General features: G+C 54.9%; 12 protein-coding genes across 12 annotated transcripts in view; 7 read left to right on the top strand and 5 right to left on the bottom strand.

Moving 5' to 3' along the window:
* The window catches only part of DSM5745_08181 (uncharacterized protein), a gene marked incomplete at both ends in the record, with an annotated part of 1,087 nt that extends 741 nt beyond the window's left edge, over positions 1 to 346 (top strand). Inside the window, one exon of the mRNA XM_026750197.1 lies at positions 165 to 346. Within this exon, the coding sequence (XP_026601201.1) occupies positions 165 to 346 (182 nt within the window). The remainder of the gene's footprint in view (positions 1 to 164) is intronic.
* A 512-nt stretch (positions 347 to 858) lies between these two features.
* On the top strand, positions 859 to 1,237 carry DSM5745_08180 (uncharacterized protein; the record flags this gene model as incomplete). The annotated part of the gene is made up of 2 exons (XM_026750196.1): positions 859 to 899; positions 976 to 1,237. 2 exons carry the CDS (start codon positions 859 to 861, stop codon positions 1,235 to 1,237), a joined length of 303 nt encoding a protein of 100 aa, XP_026601200.1.
* Positions 1,238 to 2,221: 984 nt separating this feature from the next.
* Positions 2,222 to 3,500, top strand: DSM5745_08179 (putative glycerophosphoryl diester phosphodiesterase protein; the record flags this gene model as incomplete). The annotated part of the gene is made up of 4 exons (XM_026750195.1): positions 2,222 to 2,413; positions 2,488 to 2,667; positions 2,777 to 2,881; positions 3,015 to 3,500. 4 exons carry the CDS (start codon positions 2,222 to 2,224, stop codon positions 3,498 to 3,500), a joined length of 963 nt encoding a protein of 320 aa, XP_026601199.1.
* Positions 3,501 to 4,040: 540 nt separating this feature from the next.
* Positions 4,041 to 5,381, bottom strand: DSM5745_08178 (uncharacterized protein; the record flags this gene model as incomplete). Its single annotated transcript, XM_026750194.1, has 5 exons — positions 4,041 to 4,272; positions 4,329 to 4,382; positions 4,501 to 4,834; positions 4,970 to 5,161; positions 5,222 to 5,381. 5 exons carry the CDS (start codon positions 5,379 to 5,381, stop codon positions 4,041 to 4,043), a joined length of 972 nt encoding a protein of 323 aa, XP_026601198.1.
* A 1,411-nt stretch (positions 5,382 to 6,792) lies between these two features.
* DSM5745_08177 (Zn(II)2Cys6 transcription factor domain-containing protein) lies at positions 6,793 to 8,164 on the top strand (the record flags this gene model as incomplete). The annotated part of the gene is made up of 3 exons (XM_026750193.1): positions 6,793 to 7,017; positions 7,074 to 7,575; positions 7,659 to 8,164. 3 exons carry the CDS (start codon positions 6,793 to 6,795, stop codon positions 8,162 to 8,164), a joined length of 1,233 nt encoding a protein of 410 aa, XP_026601197.1.
* A 315-nt stretch (positions 8,165 to 8,479) lies between these two features.
* Positions 8,480 to 9,056, bottom strand: DSM5745_08176 (uncharacterized protein; the record flags this gene model as incomplete). The annotated part of the gene is made up of 2 exons (XM_026750192.1): positions 8,480 to 8,890; positions 8,946 to 9,056. The coding sequence occupies 2 exons, from the start codon at positions 9,054 to 9,056 to the stop codon at positions 8,480 to 8,482; spliced, it is 522 nt and encodes a 173-aa protein (XP_026601196.1).
* A 736-nt stretch (positions 9,057 to 9,792) lies between these two features.
* On the bottom strand, positions 9,793 to 10,689 carry DSM5745_08175 (putative aristolochene synthase protein; the record flags this gene model as incomplete). The annotated part of the gene is made up of 3 exons (XM_026750191.1): positions 9,793 to 10,075; positions 10,143 to 10,416; positions 10,491 to 10,689. The coding sequence occupies 3 exons, from the start codon at positions 10,687 to 10,689 to the stop codon at positions 9,793 to 9,795; spliced, it is 756 nt and encodes a 251-aa protein (XP_026601195.1).
* Positions 10,690 to 11,185: 496 nt separating this feature from the next.
* On the bottom strand, positions 11,186 to 11,836 carry DSM5745_08174 (LysM peptidoglycan-binding domain-containing protein; the record flags this gene model as incomplete). The annotated part of the gene is made up of 2 exons (XM_026750190.1): positions 11,186 to 11,493; positions 11,560 to 11,836. The coding sequence occupies 2 exons, from the start codon at positions 11,834 to 11,836 to the stop codon at positions 11,186 to 11,188; spliced, it is 585 nt and encodes a 194-aa protein (XP_026601194.1).
* A 741-nt stretch (positions 11,837 to 12,577) lies between these two features.
* On the bottom strand, positions 12,578 to 13,703 carry DSM5745_08173 (uncharacterized protein; the record flags this gene model as incomplete). The annotated part of the gene is made up of 3 exons (XM_026750189.1): positions 12,578 to 12,867; positions 12,925 to 13,164; positions 13,220 to 13,703. 3 exons carry the CDS (start codon positions 13,701 to 13,703, stop codon positions 12,578 to 12,580), a joined length of 1,014 nt encoding a protein of 337 aa, XP_026601193.1.
* Positions 13,704 to 14,393: 690 nt separating this feature from the next.
* Positions 14,394 to 15,224, top strand: DSM5745_08172 (uncharacterized protein; the record flags this gene model as incomplete). The annotated part of the gene is made up of 1 exon (XM_026750188.1): positions 14,394 to 15,224. The coding sequence occupies one exon, from the start codon at positions 14,394 to 14,396 to the stop codon at positions 15,222 to 15,224; it is 831 nt and encodes a 276-aa protein (XP_026601192.1).
* Positions 15,225 to 16,178: 954 nt separating this feature from the next.
* DSM5745_08171 (uncharacterized protein) lies at positions 16,179 to 20,621 on the top strand (the record flags this gene model as incomplete). Its single annotated transcript, XM_026750187.1, has 1 exon — positions 16,179 to 20,621. One exon carries the CDS (start codon positions 16,179 to 16,181, stop codon positions 20,619 to 20,621), a length of 4,443 nt encoding a protein of 1,480 aa, XP_026601191.1.
* Positions 20,622 to 21,337: 716 nt separating this feature from the next.
* On the top strand, positions 21,338 to 23,315 carry DSM5745_08170 (putative pyridine nucleotide-disulfide oxidoreductase AMID-like; the record flags this gene model as incomplete). The annotated part of the gene is made up of 4 exons (XM_026750186.1): positions 21,338 to 21,603; positions 21,825 to 22,006; positions 22,058 to 22,393; positions 22,465 to 23,315. 4 exons carry the CDS (start codon positions 21,338 to 21,340, stop codon positions 23,313 to 23,315), a joined length of 1,635 nt encoding a protein of 544 aa, XP_026601190.1.
* Between the last annotated feature and the right edge of the window lie 342 nt (positions 23,316 to 23,657).

Raw genomic sequence — 23,657 nt, 5'->3', positions numbered from 1 at the left:
GGATATGACGAGGTGGTTTGATATGCTTCCATGCGTTTGGTGTTCTTGGGAAGATGGCGTTTGGGAGTGGATTTGGGTGTGTTGCGGATGGTGGGTTCATGCACTGTTTTGTTTTGTTTGATCTTTCTCTTCTTCTGCTTCTTCTGACACTGACTGCTCCCCAGGCAAATCGCATTGCTGGCAAGAGCTTATCCGAGGCCATCTGTACTTTGTCACCGTGGCGAATAATCTGCGGCGCCTCCCTTTTGTCCCAGCGCTGGCGAGAATCGTCTTCCCGTCCTTCCAAGGGTTGTCGGCGATTGCTACCATCCCGCAGTCGGCTGGTTCGCCAACACGCTGGAGCTAGCGTGTTGTTATACTAAAATCCAGTGGATACGTTGCCGCAACGTATCCATTTTTTAGGTGTGCTAGGGTATGTACACCCAGTTTTTACTAAGGGTGGCAACAAAAGCTTGGCGGCGTGGCAACAGTAAGGTTATGTAACCTTAAAGTAATATATACCTAAAATACGCTATATATCCAGCCTAAGTGGTAAATTGGCTTAGAATACAGTAATATTACACTATTATTACTACTACCAGTAATTTCCACATACTTTACTCCTAATTCCAGTGTATCATGGCTGGGTGTTCATACTCTAGCATGTTGGCGAACCAGCCGACTGCGGGATGGTAAGAAGCAGACGGCATATACAAGAGCAAAGCTCGCACGGTGAGTGTTTTGGAGATGGAAGGTGCCCGAACGGCGGAGAAATGACTGGTCCGTCTGACAAGTGGAAATACATCCAGGCATTTACTCGATGTGTCCAATCGCAAGGACTTTGTAACATATCTGATTAGCAGTGTGGAAGACGGCAAAATGAGCGAGGAGGAAATGGCGGCGCACGCTTCTACATTAGTGTAAGATCTGGCACTCTACAAGGGAATTTTCGGGCCCGTCAAGCAAGAAAGCCTGCTGATCGAAAATTTTTGATAGCCTAGCCGGAGGTGAAACGTTTGCGACATTCCTGGCCGCAACCACCTACTACCTCTTGAAAGATGGTGCCGACTCAGAGGCTTGGAACCGGCTCTGCGCAGAGGTCCGGGGGCACTATCAGTCCTACGACCAGACCAAGGCTGCCTCCGCTCAGAAGTTGCCATACCTCCGAGCTGTTATCCAGGAGGGTCTTCAGATTTACCCCCTGGGCCCGCAGGGCTTCCCTCGCATATCCCCTGGTACATACATTGATGGACATTAGGTTCCGAAAGGGGTATGTCGTCTCTTAACCTTTCTTTCCGTGGCTAACGGATGCAGACAGAGGTCTATACAAGCGTCTTCAGTCACCCACGACGAGAAGTACTTCCCAAACCCATTCAAATTCGACCCTGACCGCTGGCTGGACCCTACCCATCCAAATGTGAAAGAAGCAAGTCAGCCTTTCTCGCTTGGCCCGCGGAGCTGCCCAGGACGAAAGTATGTCCCTTTCTTTTCTTCAATTTTCCCCTATATCGAGACCACTAAGCTGAGTCGCACACGACCTTCCAGCTTCGCGATAACGGAGATCAACCAGGTGCTGGCCAAGATGGGATTCAGATACGACTGAGAGCTCGTCAACAAGGATCTCGACTTGCTGGCACAGGGCCAGTCGCATATCATGTGGTGGACGCCTCGTCTGCTGGTTCGCTTTCATGAGCGGAAAGCCTGGTGAGCTGGAGGTGTTATTTTCTCTTGTGTTTTTCGTCCTGTATCATCCAGGTAAGAATATATATACGTGCTGTATTAGTTAGGAGTTATATGGCAGTGTGTGGTTGGGTATGTACTGACCAACAGAGTGAAACAGCTTTGTCGGTAAAAGTGGGAGACTCGGAACAAGTCCGCTCTTGTAAATAGTGTAGGAATGATCCTTTTTAGGTGGAAGAAAAAACAAAAAGCCGTTCGCCTCATACCCTATCAGAGTCCACAGTCCAAAAAAAAGATTGGGCCTATGCTACTGTATGTCCGTCTTACTCCGTTAGCCCCGCGAGACGTTAACACCGACCAATACGGTACAGCAGACGCCCGTCTCCCCCAAAAGAAAGTCCCGAGGTAGTGGACGGGTCAACACAGCTCCTTCCCAAACCGCTTTTCTGTTCTTATGATACGACTCATTCATTCAAGCAGTAGACTCTATTTGATAAACCCCTTCTTACTCCAGCACCGAGGGCCAAGCCGCCAACAACCCCGAAGCAATCCGCCCGCCGATATGCAGCGACAGAGCAGCCCAAAGCCCGACGGTATCCCAGCGACGTTTCCGCAAGCCATCGCCCACCGCGGCTACAGCGCGCTCTTCCCAGAAAACTCAATGGCTGCCTTTCGCGCGGCCGTCGAGGTCGGCGCCCACGCCATCGAAACAGACCTCCATCTCTCCAGGGATGGCGTGATTGTATTGTCACATGTGTGTCCCAAGCCCGTGTCCGCTGCTAGAGATAGATAAAGCAAAAATAATCATTCCAACTAACAGATCGTCAGGACTCGACACTAAAGCGCTGCTTCGGGGATCCGCGCAAGGTTGCTGAGTGCGAGTGGGAGGCTTTGAGCACGCTCCGGACTCTGCGCGGCCCAGTGCAGCCGATGGCCCGCTTGCTGGATTTACTGGAGTACTTGGCTGGGCCTGGCGTGGAAGAGATCTGGATCTTGCTTGATATCAAGGTAGGGCAGGGCAGAGGCAGGAGCCAACTCAAGAAGGGAGCCGGCCCATTTCCTCTTCCTTCCCTCTCCATCCGTTTCTAGCTAACGCAACGACTTGTGCAAAATGTAGAAGACCGACGATCCCCGCATTATGTGCGCTCAACTGGCAAAGACAATAGCCAGAGTCCCCTCCGAGCGCCCGTGGGACGAACGTATTATCCTCGGCGCGTGGCAGGTGAGCCCCAACTGCCTTACTCCCCAGAGTCCCCTCCTGAGATCCTATTTCCACGTACCATAGAATGCACCCCGCAACGGGCGGCGACTGTGGTACTGGCACCCTCTGCTAACTAAATCCTTCCCCTCACCAGGCAGAATGGGTGGCAGCATGCCATCTCCATCTCCCGGGCTTCCCAGTCGCGCTGACGACCGCGTTCCCCGCGTACGCCTCCGCAATGCTGGCCGTCCCGGGTCTCCATTTCAGCGTCCTCAACTACGCCCTCGCGACGCAACGGGGGTCCCGGCTCCGCGCGAGGGCGCGCGCGCAGGGGCGGCGGATCTTCTCGTGGCCTGATAACGCGGACGAGTGGATGGCGCGGAGTATCCGCTGCCAGGCCGATGGGGTGATTACGGACGATCCGGGACGCTTCCTCGCGCTGTGTGAGCAGTGGCAGCAGGATGCGGTGCGGCGCAAGGCCGGCCGGTCTACACCGCGCGAGGCGGTGCTCTGGGTGGGGGTGAATCTGTTGGTTTGGGTGCTGGAGCTGGTGGAGTTTCTGCGGGAGGGCTCGCCGCGGGAGAGGGTGCGAAGGGTCCTGGGGTCCATCCACTCTGATGGGGAGGGGATATCCTCGTAGCTGGAGCTCTAGAGGCATAGAAGAGATTATTTCTTCCCTTTTTAGTACCTGCCTTCGTCTCAATTTCTCCAAGATTCCTTGGAACTACCGCCATCCTCACACATCCATCTACCCAGAGTCAGGGGTTCATTGGAACGCTCCGAAGACTAAGATTCAACACATTAGACGATGCCGAATCCTTACACTGTTTGGCTCCAATAGAGGGGCTTAGGAACACAGGGAGGACCAAAAATAAATCAGATTGCCTAGGTACCATAAGCCTCGGTCGGCTATCCACAGCGTGTTCACTGCCCCGGCTAGCGGATCAAGCCCTAAGCCACGGGCCAGCCCTGGCGGACATGGAGTGTAAGAAGGCACCACAAGAATATAAGAATCATTCTAACCCTTTCCATTGCATGCGTTCGCACACACGCACAGCACCGTCCCTATGACTATATTGGCGGTGAAGCAACAAGCCATCCCAGGAAACAAGAATTGCAGCACAAGGTGCCCTCCAGCTCTCTATGCATCATCAGTTGTCTCATGCGACGTTGCCCCAGACTAGGACGACGAACTAGCCTCATTCAAAGTCCCAATCGAAATTGGAATATCGGCGTGGAAGCCTCCCTCGCTGGACACCAACGACCCATTCACCGGCAACGGCTTCTGCGGGCCGCGCGGGGGGAAGACTGGCAGCCTCTGGCCTCGCATCTGCTTGTCATCCTTGGCTTTGAAGAGCGGCGGCAGAATCGGCAGGCAGCTGCAGATGATCCCGACGCCTGTTTCCACGATTCTGGATCTTTTAGCTCATGCCACACAGGGGAATAACAGAGGGACTGGGAAACGTACCGGACGATGTAGATCGGCAGCAGAGACCACGTTTGATCCGACGTATAGTGGAACCTATACACGCAGCCCATGAATACTCATTATGACGGCCCTGCCATTCCCATCTTTGTCAGCTGCGTACCCTAGATCTCCGTGTGCAGGGCGATCATGGACGTGGAAGCAGCGGACTTACAAAAGCCCCGTCAAGAAAACCGCCGCAACGCGACCCTTCTTCGCGGCCCTCATGTGTAGCTGGGCGACGACATACATGGGCAATGCGAGGATATACACGTCGCTGACGGCGCCAACAATGCTGACAGAGTGCGTGACGGCCACGAGGGGCCCGCGGTCCACGAGATTGTACACGAAGACGTGTGCGAAGGAATAGGCGTTGCAGAAGACGAGCCCGATCCAGATGGCGACCTTGAGGCCGGTCTTTATGAAGAAGGGCCGCAGGTATAGCAGGAGGAGGGTGATCTTTGTGAAGTTTTGGCCATTAGGGCGATGGTTGCGGAGATGAGGCTTAGCTGGGACTTGTTAGATTGAACCGGTCACCTAGGTAGTATATATAGGAAGGACAGGAGAGGCAGGGGGCTTCTTACGCGGTATAGTTCGAGCAAGTCATCCGTGCTGAGCTCCCGCTGGTGTGTTCCTAGTCCAACCTGCGTCACTAATTCCCAATGCTTTGGTTAGTGCCATGGCCATACCTAACCTAAAGCAAGGGCGGGAATAGTCACTTCTCCAGATCAGGCCAGTGTACGCTCGAAGGTTCCAACAACTGATGAAAGCCGAGGTTATTATGTGCTTAATAGTACCATGCCGAGGATTGCTCACCAAGGAAAGAACAGCATTTGCTAGTGTCATTGTTAGTATACCTAGTATTGAACTGCCAGATATAATCTTGGAACGCTCACCATCATCCCACCACGGACTCCGGGTTATCCGAAATCGAACGTACAGGCGCAGGGCCACACACAGGGTCATGGCGCCAGCGACGATTGATGAAACGACGTAGTACGTGCAGGTGGTTACATTGCTGTTTTTTGATGAGTGCCCGGGGTTCGTGCGCTCCATCTTCAGCTGAATAAGGTTGATGAGGAACGACCTCGGGAGGGTTGACAACATAGGGTAGGTAAACAGAGATCGAGTGCGAGCCGTCCATGATAGCCCGTGAGTGAGCAGGACGAGGTATATATGCCTGCGCCCAAAGTCCATATCATAAAGCCATGCGTGATTCCAAGGCTGTCTACATTGATCAGACTGGATGCTGCATCCACGATGGATTGTCCCGCTGCAACATCTCCAAACCAGACCAGCCCCAGAGTATGAGGGTTCTTCCTATAACCGCAAAAGTCCGCTATACGAGGCACCAACCACCATGTAAGAAATCATCGGGATTCTTCGAGGGGCGCACCGACCCACATTGCCTGCCCTTGAGTTCTTTTCCCAAGGCTTGTCTGTGGCGGACTTTGTTACACGGGTCCGCGAGCGAGGGCCGTATTACTCGATAGGCCAGAAAGGGGCGGCTGCGGTTCTTCTTGCAGTGGAGTGGTTCTCAGTTCTCGCATTAACCACGTGAAAGTAGGACTGAGCACCAATAGCCAACCCGGCGCGCTCCTGAGGCAAGGTAAGGTAAATCCCTGGTAGCGTTGGTTCTGAAAGTCGGGCCCGACATCAGCCCTATAACCCGAACCTGTTAACCACCGCCAACTTCAACCAATCACCACGCCAGGAAAAGTTCGTAAAGTAGCAGGAATTGATCAAGCCGAGGACAGGATCAATAACATTGTGTTGGAACTTGGCAGGCTCCTTCCTCACCATCCAAGTCCAACGGAGACAATACCATGGATAACATAGCAACCCGGCCAATCTGCATAGACACCTTTCTGTGTAACTACCGTAGAGCCACTCCAGCACCACCTGGGCGGAAAATTGCTTACGTGAATTAATGCGATGATAAGGGTTGGGACGACCCTTGAAGGGTTCGCCGTAAAATATAAGCTTACAGGAGACATATTTACCGCTCGCTGGTGTGGTTTTCTTTCTTGTCCCGGCAGGGGGCTGGTCAATCAGATTACTGGTGTAGCACGATGATTATGAAGTTGACAGATCAAGACAGAGCTGGGATATCCCTGCTAAGGAATAAGTATCAAACGCCATAGAACTGCTAGTAAGTGGATTCCAAGCCATGAGGGCCAGACACACGGAGACACCTTGCACGTCCAGAACTATACAAGATCAAACATGGACTCTTTGCTGACCGGGGCACCAGTCCTTCTGCATCTGGAAGCAAGGGCTGACAGGAACTCTAAACACAATCATCAGCTCCTGTACGGCAGCTTGGCGGGCTCTTGGGAGTGTTGGAGTGTAAGAACAGCCTATATAGCCAATTGGTTATTTGGTCTAGCGGTATGCTGACAAAAGTTTGACAGATGAGGCTCCTGCATGTGTGCCCAGCTTCCTGGTAAATATATTTAATATCTAAATGGACTCGGGAATGTGGGACAGACAGATTGACAAACCACGAGAAGCAGCATTGCCCATCAATGATATCCATCTGTTCATCCCCGATAGAATGTTCGGCACATTAAGGCTAGATCCGCAAAGCGACAAGCCCGAGTTTGTTGAACGTGCCGATGGAGCCTCTTTAATGCAGGTGGGCTATTCCCTACCACCCCATTTAGCATGCGACGCCTGCCGCGAGAAAAAGGTATGCGTGTGCGTGCCACTGGACGCGAGCTCTAGTACAGTACTTACGGGCAGCAGCTGAAATGCAGCGGCCACAAGGCTGGGTGCAGTCGCTGCAAAGCCAACCAAGCCCGGTGCACATACTCGTCTTCCGACGCGCGGGCCAGGAAGAAGCGTCGGCGCTACACGGACCAGCCCCAGGTAGCGCGGACCCGGAGAGATCTCAATAGCTTTCGAGGCGTCGAAAAGAATCACGAGAACCAAACCTGTCTCCGGTCGATCCGGAGAATCACATCCGTGGTAATAGCAGACAGACCATTGTGCGAATCGGCCACTGTCCCAGACTTCGGTGCCGACCACGGCACCTGTAGCTTTGCATCTAGCCTGGTCGCGAGATCTCCCGTGCCCCTGCCTCCTCGACCGGAACCAAATTTGAACGAGACCATGGGCATCAGGGGCGAGTTGCTTTCAACGCCGGCGTCTGCAGGTGCGCCACTCGACTTTTGGGATCTCAACTCCATCGCGCCGGGCGGCCAGGAACCCCAGCCGCAGGAGCAGGAGCCCGTCAATCTGACCCAGAGTAAGTAGCAGCTACCATACAGTATGTGGTTGAGAGGAAGGAGGGCTGGAAAGATACTACATACTTATGATGACATGGTATAGTAACCGACCCCGAGACCGAGCGCGCATTCGGCATGAACCTGAACCCGAACGTTAGGGCACAGCAGAAGGCTCTACCACCAACCCCAATCCCCCCGTGCGACTGTCTCCAAATGACCATGCCCCTGCTCGAAGACATGGAGGACAAAACCCACAGCATCGACACCGACCCGCACGCCCTGGACACGATGCTGGCGTGGCTCAACACGCTTTACCTGGAGTGCGCGGGGAAGGGACACAGACAGCTGCAGCCGGCGATGACAGTGACAAACCGGGGGAACGGACTAGCGGGGAGACTCGACCGCACCTGCGGCAGCGCCGCCGGGTATGTGCGGAATCGAGGTCTCTTCGTGGGGGACTTTGAGCTGGTCAAGCCGGTTGAGTGGCTGCGGGTCATCCGGGTGAATACGCAGCTGCTTGTGCTGCAGCAGACGGAGGACAGGGCTGTTAGGACGATTGAGGAGATGAGGGATCAGTTCGACGGTGATGCTCGGCGGTATTTGTGCTAATGCAGTAGTTCACATGGGCAAGCGGTGAGGACGGCCGTCTCGAGAACTCAACATAGCCCAAGAGCTGGAGGCTCTGATCCGGCGACTGTTACACAGAAGGGGCCAGCAACTGGAGTCAGCTCCCAAAGGCGTGTCTCCTTTCTCTCGTCAAATGCGTAGTCCTTGACGCCGGATACCCCCGGCCAGATTTCCGTCGCACTTGCTTCAGCGCAATCTTCCAAATACTTGCCTCCCGTGCTTCCCACTTCCTGCCCATACGCCCTGCCAGGATGGTACGCGCCATCCCGGACAAGATTGATATCGTCAAAGTTGATTTCAGACTCGTGGTGCGCGGAGCTCGAGACGTTGAAAGCCGGCGAGGAAGACGCGAGCATCATATCCCTGAGAAGCCAGAAAAGCAACCAGGCCAAGGTAGTTCATTGCAAGCTGGAGCTCGAACCCGTCGGTGGATTCCTGTCTCGTCGGAATCCGCATGACCCCCGCATTACAGACCAGAACATTCAGCTTGCGAGACTTGCTCAGGAACGTAGCTGCCGCTGCACGCACAGACGAGAGCGAGCTCGTATCTAGCTGGAGAAGCTCCACTGCACCGGGCTTGAAGCCGCCGCAGACACGCTGTCCCTTGTCGAGCGAGCGCGCAGTCACAAATACCCTGGCGCCTGTTGCGGCTATAGCGCGGGCTGCCTCCATTCCGATGCCGGAGGTACAGCCCGTGATGAGGAAAACCTACAAGCCATAGCCATGATTATCTCCGTTCCTTAGATAGAGTCATTCTACCTACCTTATCCGTCATCAACCCTTCCAGCCCCTCGTCACGTATGATCTGCATGGCTGTCGGCCGGGCATCGCCTGCGCCGGCGGGGTTCTTGTGGGCGTTGGAATATCGCGACATCATAGCCACCAGGTACAGCTTTAACAAAGAGAGTAGAAGGTCGCGGGCAGAGACCAGGCTAACAAGTCTGATATGCCTGATGGAAACTCAGTGAAGCGGTAATCGGCATCTCACCCGTCCTCTGTCGGGAGATTTGAACAGACCCGGACGATTGACGCTTATAGCAATATTTCGGAGGTGTGGCTGATTGGTGTCCACACGATATGTATGTAGGTAGCACAGGCCTTCCAGACATGGCAATCCGGTGAGACCCTCGAACTGGAAGTTGGCCGGTCCCCAAGTCCAGTCGGGTCATCCATGAGCATATCATTGTCAGTTATATCCAATAGATCCGGGGTGAGATCCCATTTATTGAAGGAGGTCGATTGAGATCCTGATCGCTATGATGGCTCATGGATAGCGAGTTGTCTTGGAACGTAGACTTCTAAAATCCTGAATACTTTCGGTATACCGGTTGATGGCTTTCTCTCGAGGCCCTGAGGATGAAAGCGCTCTAAATCTTTAGAATCTAAACTCGCTAAGATCTTTGGAATGTGGGTCACGCGATGGATCGGACCCCAAACCCCAACCCCACAGTTCCAATCCACATTTCCAATCCACATCTTCCATGTATCTCCAGCTTTTTGCAAAACATCCATTCTAACCGTCTATTCCAATAATCGAACCCTAAAGGAGTCGCACTACTCTACCATCTGGTACCGCGGCGTCCGTAGACTCCACAGCTCGTTCCCACTCATCAGACACTCCAGTCCCTTGACATAGAGCCGGACAGCATCCGAACAACCTCCTCCGCAAGCACAGCCGCCATCTCTTCATGCACCCCCTCCCACTCCCGCACCATAGCCCACAGAACACGCTTGGAGGCATCGATACCGAGCTGCGTGGTATCCGCTAGGACCTTCACGGCAGAGCACAGCACCGCCCCTTCTTGGTGCAGAGCCCGCGAGGAACGAAGCTCCTTCTCCCAGGAGCAGATGTCATTGACGATGGCGACTTGTCTCATCAGGGTGGATAGGAGGCTACACATTAACTTATTAGATACATTACGGTGAGCTAGGGCTCCGGGTAGGGGAGGGGCGGGCTCACGACTTCCCAACATCCTTCTCGCGATACTCTAGGTACTGGCGCAAGTCGACAATCTCCCTCCGCACCTGGTCTGTCTGCGCCCGCATGAATGTGAACATTGGCTCGAGGATCTTATCAGCCAGCTCCTCGTCGCGTGCGCGCATGCCCTCCCACAACTTATGGAAGATGAACTCGGCCGGCACGGTCCTATCGGGGAGGGTCGTGCCGGCGGCAAGACGCATAAGCTTCTTGTTGTAGGCCTCGCCTTCGCTGAAGGACATTTCCTCCAGGAAATCTGGAATGGCATACGCGTGTGAGCTCCGGTTCGTCATTTGCTTGGCGCCGTTGCAGGGACATGGATACACGTACCATCGACCGAGAAGAAAATCGTGAGGAGACGGCAGGCGAAATGGATTCGGTTGTTCTTGGCGAGCGGGAAGTAGAGACAGACCACGCTGGAGAAACCCGCGGCCAGAAACCGCTGCTTGGCTCGGGCGTTGGGGAAGCGCCCGTGGTGGAGGAAGTATCCGTCCACCTCATGCACCACTTTGTCTGCGTGGGGATGCATGGTGGCTACCCAGCTCGAGGGTTGGATGCTGCAGTCTGGTGAGTTGTCGCAAGCAGGTTGTTCGTTGGATACGGCGTGTTTAGCCGGGAGGCCGTTCTCTATCGCGGAGGCTGATCGTAGTGGTTTGCTTATTTTGTCGGCTATGCTGTTTCTTTCTTTGTTCCTTGATTTTTCCTTTCTTTTTTTCGTTCCTATGTCTTTTTACTGCTGACCGGTTTGACTGGACTTTGTAGTGGGATTTATATTCTGAGCTTACAGTTAGGCCAACTAAGTGCTCGATGGCCAATTTCCTATAATGGAAAGCCGCCGGCGCACCGGGCACTTAATTGACTCGACCAAGCCTACCGAGCAAAAAACTACGACCTTGTTCTAGTAGGTGAGCAGTGCTGCCCTGAAGTTTGCGACCTGGGTGAGCAGGGTGAATTATTCAAACTTAGGCACCAAGCAGTCACTACCCTAGGGTACATCATCCATGAACCCCGAGCGCAGCTCATTCCTAAACCCCAACACAGACCCGGTATCCCACCCACGACACCAAGTTGGAACACTGGTCATCAAGAATCGGGTTCATCGCCTGCAACTCCTCAAACGTGATCCCCGCAAGCACGCAGATGTCGGCGCACGTATCCCGGGCGTCGATCGTAAAGTAGAACTCGCAGTTCACAACCGTGCCGGGGAGGATGGGGGCTGGCGCGGGGGTTGGACGGTCTGGACCGGGTGGTGTGAGGGTATACGTTGGGAGGGGGATCTCGTCGCCAGGTCCATCGACACAGACGTAGTAGTCGAGCCAGAGGTTTGAGCAGACTATAGAGTAGAACAAGAGGTATTAGAGGGTGGTTATTGTTAGGCGTAAGGACAACGGGGGCGTACGGTAGTTGATTTCGCTGTTCCAGGCTTTCAGCTGGTATGTGGCTATGCCGTTTCGCTTTGCCACGGTGTCGCAGATGTCCCCTTCGATCACCTTGTCGTAGCCCTCGCAGCCGTCGATTATACCGGGCATCGTTGGGGTCGGAATGGCCGCGGTGGCCTTGGTTGGCGCTTCGGTGGTGGTGGCTGCAATAGAGTCGTCGCCGGAGCGGCGGACTAGAGCAGAGACCATTGGGATGCCCGGGATGAGGCCGGCGATGGCAAGCTGTTTCAGTTGCATTTTGAGACGGTTGGATGGAGAGGGCGGACTGAAGGTGTGTAAATCTGCTGGCGTTTTCTGGGAATAGGTGGTGGAGGCAGTTTATATAAGAATCCCAGTGAGAGGAATACCTGAGGTAGTCTCGGGGGACCCTCTTACCTCTATGCTCTCATTCATTCCAGCCTCGCCTATTTGCGTTCGGTGCAGCTCCAAGATTGTAGCTCCCGCTAATGTACACTAAGGGTCCTAACCCGTGCTACTGAGCTAGTCCACCACGTTCATTGCCCTTGATTGTCCTAGTCGCAGCCCGGACGGGGGACCTGCATTAGCGTTTACTCGCTACGAGCTGGGTTGGCGAGTAAGAGTTCCCATCAGGCGAAGCGACATGCAACAACCGCTACTACTAGTGAGTCTTAAAGGGGTCAGAGCCACGAGTGCATTAACCTTAAGCGTATACTGTGCATCGCGGAAAGCCCGAAAAAATGCCAGGGCTTGATCTGGCCCTGGTTCGAGCTTATTGTCCCTGGAAGAGCCTTATTCTCACTCGCTAAGGCTTCGCCCGCGGTCCAATGAAACAATACTATATTACTCGCGCCTGCTAGACAGTGCTCTATCAACTATGCTTTCTCCGTCTCGGCGCGCCTCCGCGACTAGATTGCTTCCCCGTGGACAGTTTCTTTATTCGTAAACCGCCTGTCCAGTCATCTTCTCACAAGGCCCATGACTGAAATACATGCTACCAGCTATGCGCTACGCCTGGTTCTAGACTCCCACGCAGACATAGTACCCGAGCCAGAGATTGCTGCAAGCGGCATCAATGTGCGAGTTCCACTGCCGGAGCTGCGCAAGCGTGATCCCGGCCTCGGTGTAGATCGACCAGCAGCTATCGCCGCTCGCGATCAGATGAAAGGCCTTGCAGTTGCTGACGGTGCCGGGTAACTGCGGCGTCGGGCCCGTGGGATCCTCGGTTGGCTCGGGGGTTGCTGGGACGGTTGTTGTTGTGCCCGGGACGTGCACGCACACGTAGTAGTCGACCCAGAGGTTGGTGCAGTCTGCATCCATCCGGATCTGTTAGATTTGATCTAGAATGGTGTCGTGGATGTACGTACCGGCATTAATCTCAGTGTTCCAGCTGCGGAACTGGGCAAGCGTGATTCCGTGGGCTTGCGCAATCGTGCCACACTGGTCGCCCGACACGACCTGGTGGAACTCGTCGCAGTTGGCGGCGGTGCCGGGCATCAATGGCGTCGGGGTGGATGGGTCTTCGGTTGGTTCTGGGGCGGCCGAGGTGGTGGTTGAGCCGGGAACGTGGACGCAGATGTAGTAGTCCAGCCAGAGGTTTGTGCAGTCTATCAGCGTGAGGATTCAGATCCATTGTGGCGATTGCTGCCTCGATCGACTTACCGGCGTTGATCTCGCTATTCCAGCTCAGGAGCTGCCCGGTCGTGATACCGTGTCTCTGGGCAATGGTTCCACACTGGTCACCGGGAGAGATCTGATAGAATTGGTCGCAGTTCTCCGCGATCCCAGGCATCGTGGGGGATGGGACCGTCGGATTGGCCGTGGTCGGAGGTTGGGTAGTGGTCGTAGTCCGAGTACTGGTAGTGGTTGTTGTGGATGTCGACGTCGTCGTCGTAAGAGTGGTTCCCGGGGGAGTTTCAGTCACAGTGCCGATAACGCAGTACGACTGGCTCGCATCAAGGCTCGGGCAGGAGATGCCGGGGTTCAGCTCCTGGAGCTCGCTGACGGACAGGCCCCAGGTGCTGGCAAAGGTCTGGCAGGTATCACTGCTACCAGGGGTGGTAGCAAAGAGACATTCCACGTGGCGGCGGGACAGGGCTGATGCCAGCGCCGGGAGGAGTCCGGCGAGCAGGTGGATTGAATGCATGATTTTGGCTGGGGAGTTGATCTAGAGAAGTTGAAGCTCGGCGAGAGTGAACGATCGAATGAATGAGAGATGGTGAGCAAGAAGCTTCGGCCTGGGTCAACTTATATAGTTCTCTAGGACTTCTACCCTCCCATCTAGCGCAAAGTGTCTTGTTTATTTCTCCCGTAGTTCTGGATAGTTCAATGTCCGGTCAAAAATACCGGAGACTTTCTGATACCATAGTAGTCGTCACGAAACTACGCCCAATGGGTGCAGTCTGGTGTCAGGGTTTCTGACAGGAACCGGAGGTGGTGCGATCCGCCCCGAGCCTTACCGGTAAGTCCCCATGGTGGAGAGATCAGGCACACGCTGTGGACCCTGGCTTGGGGAAGTCCGTGGGAGCCCCCGCCTGGGGCCTGGAGGGGCGATGTAACGCTGCGCTGCACCTTGCCACACAAGAGGTAAGCGACCTCCCAAGGGCTCCTTCCAAAATTGGGAGGAGGTCAGTCTTGGCACATCTTGGCAGGCCAAGTCCGCCGGGCTGTCTGGGCGGACTCCTCAGCAAACCACCAAGTCACCAACTGTCCCGCTTGGCCTGCTTAGCCTCAGTGATGCCCCTATTTTCCTTCTACTTGCACTACAAATCCTTCTCTCACCTGCCTGCGAATTGCCTACCTTCTTCAAAGTCTGTCATCTTATTTCCTTGTCACAATGCACGTTCGCTGGTTGCTGGCCGCCTCCCTGGCGGCTCTTGTCTGCGCAGTCAGCGTGGTTGAAGTGGACTTGGTCTTCCCTCGCAACGAAACATACTCTCCAACCGAGGCCTTTCCCATCGTGTGGGCCATCCAAAATTCCGCAAAGGCGCAATTGCTCAACCCTCGGGTTACATACAGAATCAACCGCTGGGCCAACAGTGGCGAGGCCTTTAACAACACGGGTCCTATTGCGGTGTACGAAGCCAATCTCTCTAGCAGTGACCCTTACCTGTTCTACCAATTCCACGAGGCTTTGACCCCCGGGCAGTGGTGGCTGACCTGGCAACTTCACTACCAATCCTGCGACGTGGAAGCCCTCACCGACCATTCCCCCTTTGGCGATGATGGTGTCCTCACCCACACCTCCGGCTGGTCCAGGATGTTTACCATCTCAAACTCGACCTCCGCCCCTGACAAGGAAGTGGATCTGGTCGCTGCTACGGCGGACACCAGCTGCCCGGATGATTTGAACGCGGTGGTCATCAACGTGACCGATACCACGATGCAATCCCCTCCGAACCTCAATTGGGCGGATCGCGATACATGCGCGGTGACGACGAACTCCAACTCCGGCACCCCCGTCCACACCCCCAATCCGTGCGGTGTCTCCATCTCCCCTGAGATGGCGGCCAGTATCTCGGCCAATTTGACTGATCGAAGATGCCGTGCCATGGATGCTCCTGATGACTGCCCCGGCAATGCGGCCCAGCCGTTGATGGTTCTCGGTGTATCTGGACTCCTCGTCACCATTGGAGCCGCTGCTTTTACCATAGTGCATTCTTGGTAGTTTCTTTCATGCCTTTGTGCTTGATGCGCTTTCCCACTGGATATTGTGTACATATCTACTGTCATAACCTGTTCTCCTATGTGCAACTCAGACTAGTTAGAATAACAGGCCCTTGCAAGCAGCCCTGGTCATTTGAAATGTCGTTCCTAGCAATTCCGTTTCAGATTGGGTATCAGACTATCCTAGTGCTAGAGCGCCATACTTGGCGGATAGACGGCGATTCCGAGTACTACCTAGCTAGGAACCAGACCACTCACGTCATCCAGTATATCTCAACCATTGAGCGAGCACGTTGTCGAGCCCGTATCCCATCATGGACCCGACTGCTCGAGTCATCTCCTGCCTAGCCAGGACTAGTCGACAGGCGATCCGGTCGTTCCTTCCCGGCCCACCGCGGGATGGGAGCCTCCTTTCCCAAAACAGCAAGAGCCCAGATCGACTCGTGATCCCTGCAGTTGCCGCAGCCTCCAGCTCCTTCCTCTGCCTTTTCTTTCCGACTGTCTGTGTCCCTACCCGTGCTTATCAGGACGTTACATCGAACAGGGTCTCTTTTTGACTCGCCTCTCGAATGGGATTGCGCCCAGAAGATCGGGCGATGCCCCTGCAGCAATGCCCTTCCTCTAGTATCGACTGTGTAATGGTCCATACGGGTTCAGCCGAGGGCATCCGGTCCATGAGAATGGGGCTCGTGCAATCCCCCGAAGCGAAAGTTGACAGAATGATTGTTCTTCAGGATGGCCATGGACTGGAGGCCACGGCACTGTCTAGATTCCTAGCAGCCAGGGCAGTATAAAGTCTCTGTCCATTTCCTCTGTTGACGTGAATATCGCTTCCCATCCCACTTTCCTTTTTGTCATTCCTTACGGTTCAACCTATACACTCTTTACTCTCTATTCTTACGCTCTTACTTTCCTATCATACGCTCTTTACATTTCTTCGTCAAGGCCCGACGCAATGGTGTCCTTGACGAGTTTGGCCGCAGCCTTTGGCGCTGTTGTATTGCTGCTCTCTGGAGATGGAGCCACTGCCACTTCGATATTCAGAAAGCCAGCAAGCCCCAGCTACAGCAGTGCCAACGTCTGCCCGGAGCGATGCAGCGTTTCCGGGCCCAGCACGGGCAACTGGTCCGTCTATCCCAACTTCAACAAGATTCGAAAATGCCCCGAGACCATGTTTTATGACTTCTCCCTTTACGATCAAGTCGACAACAAGGACGAGAATCACCGCATCCAAGCCTGCTCCTCGTTCGGACCCGACTTTGCCACCTTTCCTGCCGAGTCCGTCCAGCTTGCCTCTGCCGAGTCCCACAATGTCGAGTTTGAGATTGGCTGGTGGAAGGAGGGCTATGGCCTTGCGGCAGCTGGGATCAAGTCTCTCGTGAAGCAGGTCCGCAAGTATGCTGAAAATGGCCATGGGACCACGGAACGACCGTTCATGATCTATGGCCAGTCCGGCGAGGCGACTATTGGTCTGTACATTGGGCAGGGTCTCCTCAACGAAGCTATCGGCGAGTCCGCACTCAAGACATTCCAAGACAACCTCGAACACCTCAACGTCTCGACGACAAGCTTGGCTATGCAGCTCTGTGGGCCAGGCTATGGCAGCAACCATATCTTCGGTATCGTGGCCACCAGCAACGGCACCTTTACTCCCATCCAGGACGCCATCAAGTCCTGGGCCAATGGCACATGCCTGTCCTTTTCGGGGTCGACTAAGTTTCCAGGCCTGGCCAAGTTCACCACGCCGCTTCTGCACAGCAATCGCACCCTCGCCACCACCAATTCCACCATTCCGAGCAACTCAGCCATCCACGCCAGGGCCCACCACCGCCACTCAACCATCCATGCCAGGGCCCTCCACCGTCGTGCTGAGTGCCGGACGGTCCAGGTCGACCCAAATTCCGGATGTCCAGAGGCTGCTCAAAAGTGTGGTATTTCGGCGTCCGACTTTACCAAGTACAACCCCGGGGTCGACTTCTGCAAGAATCTGAAACCAAAGCAGCACGTCTGCTGCTCCAGTGGAGACCTGCCTGACTTTAGCCCTCCGCAAAACGAGGACGGCTCTTGCTATTCGTACCAGGTCCAGGGAGATGACAACTGCGACAACCTTGTTGCTGAGTACAGTCTGACCAGGGACGAGCTTGAGGAATTCAACAAAAACACCTGGGGGTGGAATGGCTGTGATCCTTTATACAAGGACGCTGTCATCTGCCTGAGTGAAGGCACTGCCCCGTTTCCTGCACCCATTGCCAATGCCATCTGTGGCCCCCAAAAGCCAGGTTCCGAGCCCCCGACCGATGGCTCTGATATTGCAGAAATGAACCCCTGCCCGCTGAATGCATGCTGCAACATCTGGGGCCAATGTGGCATTACCAAGGACTTTTGTGTTGACACCAACACGGGCGCCCCCGGGACCGCTGAACCCGGTACATATGGCTGCATCTCCAACTGCGGTCTTGATGTCGTCCAGGGGTCTGGATCTGGCGAGATCAAGATTGGATATTATGAAGGCTACTGCTTGAGCCGAAAGTGTCTCTATCAAGATGCTCTTCAGATCGACACCTCGCTCTACTCGCATATCCATTTTGGCTTTGGTACCTTGACAGCCGATTATCAAGTTGAGGTTGGCGACGTGCTGTCGACCTACCAATTTCATGAATTTAAAAAGATCTCGGGTGCAAAGCGGATTCTATCGTTTGGTGGCTGGGAGTTCTCCAACAGTGACGCCACGTACAAGATATTTCGCACTGGTGTCCGTCCCGAGAACCGGCTTACCATGGCGACGAACATTGCCAACTTCATCAAGGAGCATGACCTGGACGGCGTCGACATTGACTGGGAGTATCCTGGAGCTCCAGATCTCCCCGTGTACGACCCTGGTACGGAGGAGGAGGGCCCCAACTACCTGGCATTCCTGGTGGTTCTCAAGAATCTTTTGCCCGGGAAGTCCATTTCGATTGCTGCCCCGTCGTCCTATTGGTATCTGAAGCAGTTCCCTATTCAGCAAATGTCCAAGATCCTCGACTACATTGTCTACATGACCTATGATCTCCACGGTCAGTGGGATGCCCACAACAGCAACTCCCAAGAAGGATGTGAGACCGGCAATTGCCTGCGTAGCCAGGTGAATCTGACCGAGACCAAGCAGTCGCTGGCAATGATTACCAAGGCAGGGGTTCCCGGCGAAAAGGTGATTGTCGGGGTGACAAGCTATGGGCGATCTTTCAAGATGGCGAGCCCTGGATGCTGGGGCCCTGACTGCCAGTTCACCGGGGACCGCTTGAACTCCAACGCCATGAAGGGAGAGTGCACCGACACTGCAGGGTACCTCGCCGACGCCGAGATTGCAGAGATCATGGCGGATTCTTCCCGAGTGGTCACGAGCTTTATCGACACCAGCAGCAACAGTGACATCCTGGTTTACGACAACGACGAATGGGTTGGGTACATGAGCGCCGCGACCAAGAAGACACGAACAAACCTCTACACCGCGTGGGGGCTGGGAGGAACCTCGGACTGGGCCACCGACCTGCAAAGCTTCCACGCAGTCCCGCCCCCTCAGACCAAATGGGCCAACTTCATCGAAATCGCCAGCAGCGGAGAAGATCCCAAGACCGACCATTCGCGGAACGGCAACTGGACCGACTTCGATTGCACCCACGAGGTCATTGAAGACAAGTTGGACTACACGCCCTCGAAGCGATGGAGCGGAGTGAACGCGGATGCGGCGTGGGAGGACGTGGTGCGCATCTGGAAAGAGACTGACAGCAAGAGACCCGCGGTCAACTTCACCCAGTCGGTGTCCAGTACACTTCGGATCGGGGATCAGGCCAACTGCGGCGCCGCCATACAAGACAGCTGCAACACAATCAGCTGCATCGCCCCGTTAGATCGCGAGCTGTCGGGGCCCGCAGGACAGCTGATCTGGAACTCGCTCGCTTCCATCCACAAGCTGTTCACGGACTACGATACATATCTCTGGAGGGCCGCCACGACGCTGAGTCTACAAATTGACCATTTGACCAACGAATTTGCACCTCTTCCGGAAAAGGACGACGGAGTGTGGCAAGACTTGCTCACTAACCTCCTTGTCCTGGGAGGCGTGGGAACTGCTGGACCCCTGATGAGCAAGGTGCTGAGCCAGCTCGCTTGGTTCAATCAGAACAGCAGAGGGGAAACCACACAGAGTGTGGCCATGACCGTCCTCGAACAAGGCATCATGGTCGCCGGTGGTCTTATGAATGGGGACGATGCGTATTGGACGCCCGAGAAACAGGACGAATTCTCAGCCTACATGGGCCAAGTCATCAACGGCTGGTCGAAATTCAACTCTTATTCTCTGTCCGCGTTGCTTGACAAAGGCGATGATGCTGCGATCGACGCCATCTGGGACCTCATTTCCGATGGAAAACTCATCGAGGGTAAATTCGAGAATGAACCCCCAGCAGAGCGCGATTTGGCGGGTGAACTGCAGGACGACATCCTCAAGTGCGTATTCGGCTTCACCATCCCGGCACTCTGGCGCTCCGCGGGTACCTATCCCTTCATCCTCAGGACCGGTAAAGGGTGCGGCGTGGACCATTATCTCGAGGAGATGGAGGAGTACCTCGACGAGGAGACGATGAAGGAGACGGGGGAATGCGTCGACGACGAACAATGGTACCTTGTGTATCCCAAAGGCGACTCGGAGAAGTGCAACTGCCAGGTCAACGATGGAGGCCCCTGCAACGAGCAATGCGTGCCAGCCAAGTTCTCCGCCCCTCCAGGTCTCGACTCCCTCAACGGTACAGCCTTCGGCAACATCAGCAAGAAGGACCTGATCGCGGGTTCCGTCAACACCTGGAGGGACAACGAAGGGGAAAACACCTACAAATACGCGGATCCGACCGACCCAGACACCGTGAGGAACCTGATGAATGTCGAGGTCACAACCGCAGGGTACATGCACATCCCCGTCTGCAGCGCCGCGCGCGCGTATCAATCCTGGGACACGACCAGTGCGGGCTCCAGCGAGTTCTACCCCTGTGACATCCCCCCGGGCAAGGACTACTGCGGACAAGCGACGTTTGAGGACCAAACCAGCGACGCTTCGCCGGATATCGAGGACTGCCGCACCATCATCAGGAACATCCAGAGCAATGGGAAGACCGACTTCACGCATCAGGTTGTTGGCAAGCCGCACCGTGAGATTCTCGACTTCGAGTCCTGCCACTTTGGTATCGAGGCCACCAGTGTCAACGGCAATGTCGAGTTCTATGTCGGCGGACAGGACGTGATTGATATCATCAACGACGCCATTGCGAAGTTTGGCAACAGCAACGGCAAGGTCGGAGCCAAGGGGCTTATGAATTGCAATGGCAATATCAAGAGCCAGGGTGTTGAGTGGGGGATCTACTAGATGTGTGTTTCTGCATGTATTAGTATGTCGGTCATAGGTACTTGATTTCAGTCTGCTTCTCACCATAATCATAAGCTGCCACTAGCCCTCTACACTACTCGTTGAGTCGAAGGAACCCTGGTAGCTACTAGCATGTAAGCAAGGGGTACGTGATCTTATCTGATCTGTAATCTTACCGTATTCTGGCGTATCCCAAATTATCAATCTGATAATCTCACCGACCCCACTCTTCCCCCACTGTGATTGCACGGGAACACAAAAGCACGAAATCTCTTCTGTCAATCTTGGCATCTGCTCATTCTTGCTAGAGGTAATTTCGGGTTCCTCGGCGTTGCTGATTACGCCTCGATAATGGATTTGTCGGTCGCTTGGAGCCGAGGGGGGCTGTTTGTCGAATGGCCAGGGAGGTTGATGCATCGATGTTGGTCCCAATCCCGTACGCAATGGTGCCTTGCGTCAGTCAACGAGCCCACCTAAGGTGATCTCGACGGCCACCGTTCCGCTGTCCGCGGACTACAACAGAGGCAGACCTGCTCTTGAGCTGAAAAAGGAGTGGGGACCTAGCAACTTGTCAGACGTCAGGTTCCCCTATCATATAGCCATGCCCCCATCCCTCGCATCCCGGACCTTCCAGATCACTTCATTTCCAACCGTCCCCGAAAGGCCAAGAACAATAGTTTCTGGTTTCTGGCCCGTCGACACCAGAAGCAAACACCATGTTTCAGTCTCGGTTCCCAGCCGTCCGGCTCCCGGTCCGATTGCGCCATCTGGCTCGTGGTCGACCTGTTTTGCTTCAAGACATTATTCGACCGCTGTGTCATTTGCAAGCCCTGCGTCGCCAGGCAATTGGCGCCGGGGTGAATCTGCACGCGTGTCGATTTGTGCATCAGGATCACCGCGACGTGGCGCCTCCAGGACGCGGTCGAGCGCCGGACTCCGAGGCTTCCCAGACGGAGAGTCATGGCGGTGGGTCTGTGTATCGGTACGTCAGGCTGTAATTGGGATACGGGCGGGTCCGTTAGATTGATAACATCCGTTTCGAGCCGACTCGGTCCATTCCAAGGTTGACGCGTGACAGTCTGACTTAAGTCTGGCTTTCCCCTGTCTTTAATGGTCTTCGTGTTCATTTTGCTGTTTCTTGTCTTCTTTCTGCCATAATCTGATCGAATTGCGTTGCGTTGAGTTAATTGACGAAATGCCTAGCCTCGACGAACCCTTCCGAGTCCTCATCCTCGGCGGCTCCTATGCCGGTCTCGCAGCAGCCTTGAACCTGGTTGATCTGTGCCACGGCCGACGACACCGATTCTCGATTACCGATGGCGATAATGGCACTGGGAAGAGAATCCCGGTGCAGGTTACCATCGTTGATCCCCGAGATGGCTACTGTATTCTCCTCCAACCCTAATTTCTGGGGTATATACTTATTTAACGAATAGACCACCTAATCGGCCAACCCCTCGCCCTCTCCTCACAGGAATTCGCAGAGTCTTTCTGGATCAAGTACACCGACATCCCCGCCCTTCAAACACCAGAGATCCGATGCGTACAGGGCAGCGTCGACTCTCTGGATTGTGCCGCAAAGACAGCCACGATTGCGACGTCTAGCGGCAGCGTCCAAGAGAAATACGACTACCTCATTACATGCACCGGCCTCCGTCGCGAGTACCCTAGTGCTCCGCGCTCGTTCACGAGGGAGCAGTTCCTGTCCGAGACGGCAGAGAACCTGGCGAATGTCCGCGATGCGAAGGAGGGCGTCGCTGTTATCGGTGGCGGTATGCTCCCAACCCACTATACGATCTCCATCAAAAAGAGCCAGACAAAGCTAATAACGATATTGATCCAGGCGCCGTCGGCATCGAAATCGCCGCCGAATGCAAAATGCTGCACCCCGACACCCCCGTAACCCTAATCCACTCCCGCACAGCCCTCCTCTCCTCCGAACCCCTCCCAGCCCAATTCTCATCAAAGACCCTCGACGTCCTGCGCGAAAGCGGCGTGAACGTGGTCCTCGGCGCGCGCGTAACCTCCATCTCAGAAAAAGACACCAGCACCAACAACACGCACACCCTCACCCTCTCCAACAATTCCACCCTCCACGCCAGCCACGTCATCAACGCCGTCTCCCGCTTCACACCATCCGCCCCCTCCTTCCTGCACCCCTCCCTCTGCGACGACCAGGGCTACATCCGCATCCAACCAACCCTCGAATTCCCATCCGACACACCTTGCCTCCCAGCCCCACTAGCAGGAGACCACTACGCAGCCGGGGACATCGCGCGCTGGTCCGGCGTCAAGCGCGCCGGCGCCGCAATGCACCAGGGCCACTATGCGGCGCGCAACATCCACCAGAAGATGATGCAGAGGGTGTACGGGACGACGCCGGAGTTTGTGGCTCTTGACGAGGTGCAGGCTGGGATGGGGCTGGCGGTGGGGAGGAAGGCGGTTGCGTATTTTCCGAATATGGGGCTCGTGGAGGGGGAGGAGACGCGCGAGATGTTCTTCCAGGGGGATCTGGGGTTTGGGATTTGTTTTCGGTGGATGCAGCTTGGGACGCTGATGCCGGGGCCTGTGGATGTGGATGATGGGGCTGTGGGTCAGAGGGGGAGTGGGAGTGGGAGTGGGAGTGGGAGTGGGAGTGGGAATAAGCTGGTGGATGTTGCGGCGGCTTCGAGGGCTGTTGAGGCTGTTGCTTGAGTTTCTGGAGGGCAGTGAAAATTGACTCGGTCTATAGGGGGGATCTCTGCATTCATGTGCGTGTTTGATTTCTAGTTAGGTTTGCGTAGATGGATATTATCCTCTTTAATTAGGGCTTAGTTGTTTCACTTTTAGGTTTGCACGGTACTTTATAGTTTAGTTTCGCTTATCAGATCGGCAGTCATTTAGAGTTTTAGTTTTATCAATCTGATAATCTTGCCGTGTCTGTCACTGAGTCTGTCACATGTTTTACTCAATTCGCACGTTCGAGTCCTTCATCATAGGAACTCAAAAGCAGTCTTTGTCTTTTCAAGGGATTATCCAACGCCACGCGTACTTGTA

This window comes from Aspergillus mulundensis, assembly GCF_003369625.1.
Source record: "Aspergillus mulundensis strain DSM 5745 chromosome Unknown scaffold_9, whole genome shotgun sequence".
Lineage (NCBI taxonomy): Eukaryota > Fungi > Ascomycota > Eurotiomycetes > Eurotiales > Aspergillaceae > Aspergillus > Aspergillus mulundensis.
This window is presented reverse-complemented; position numbering and strand designations above follow the sequence as displayed.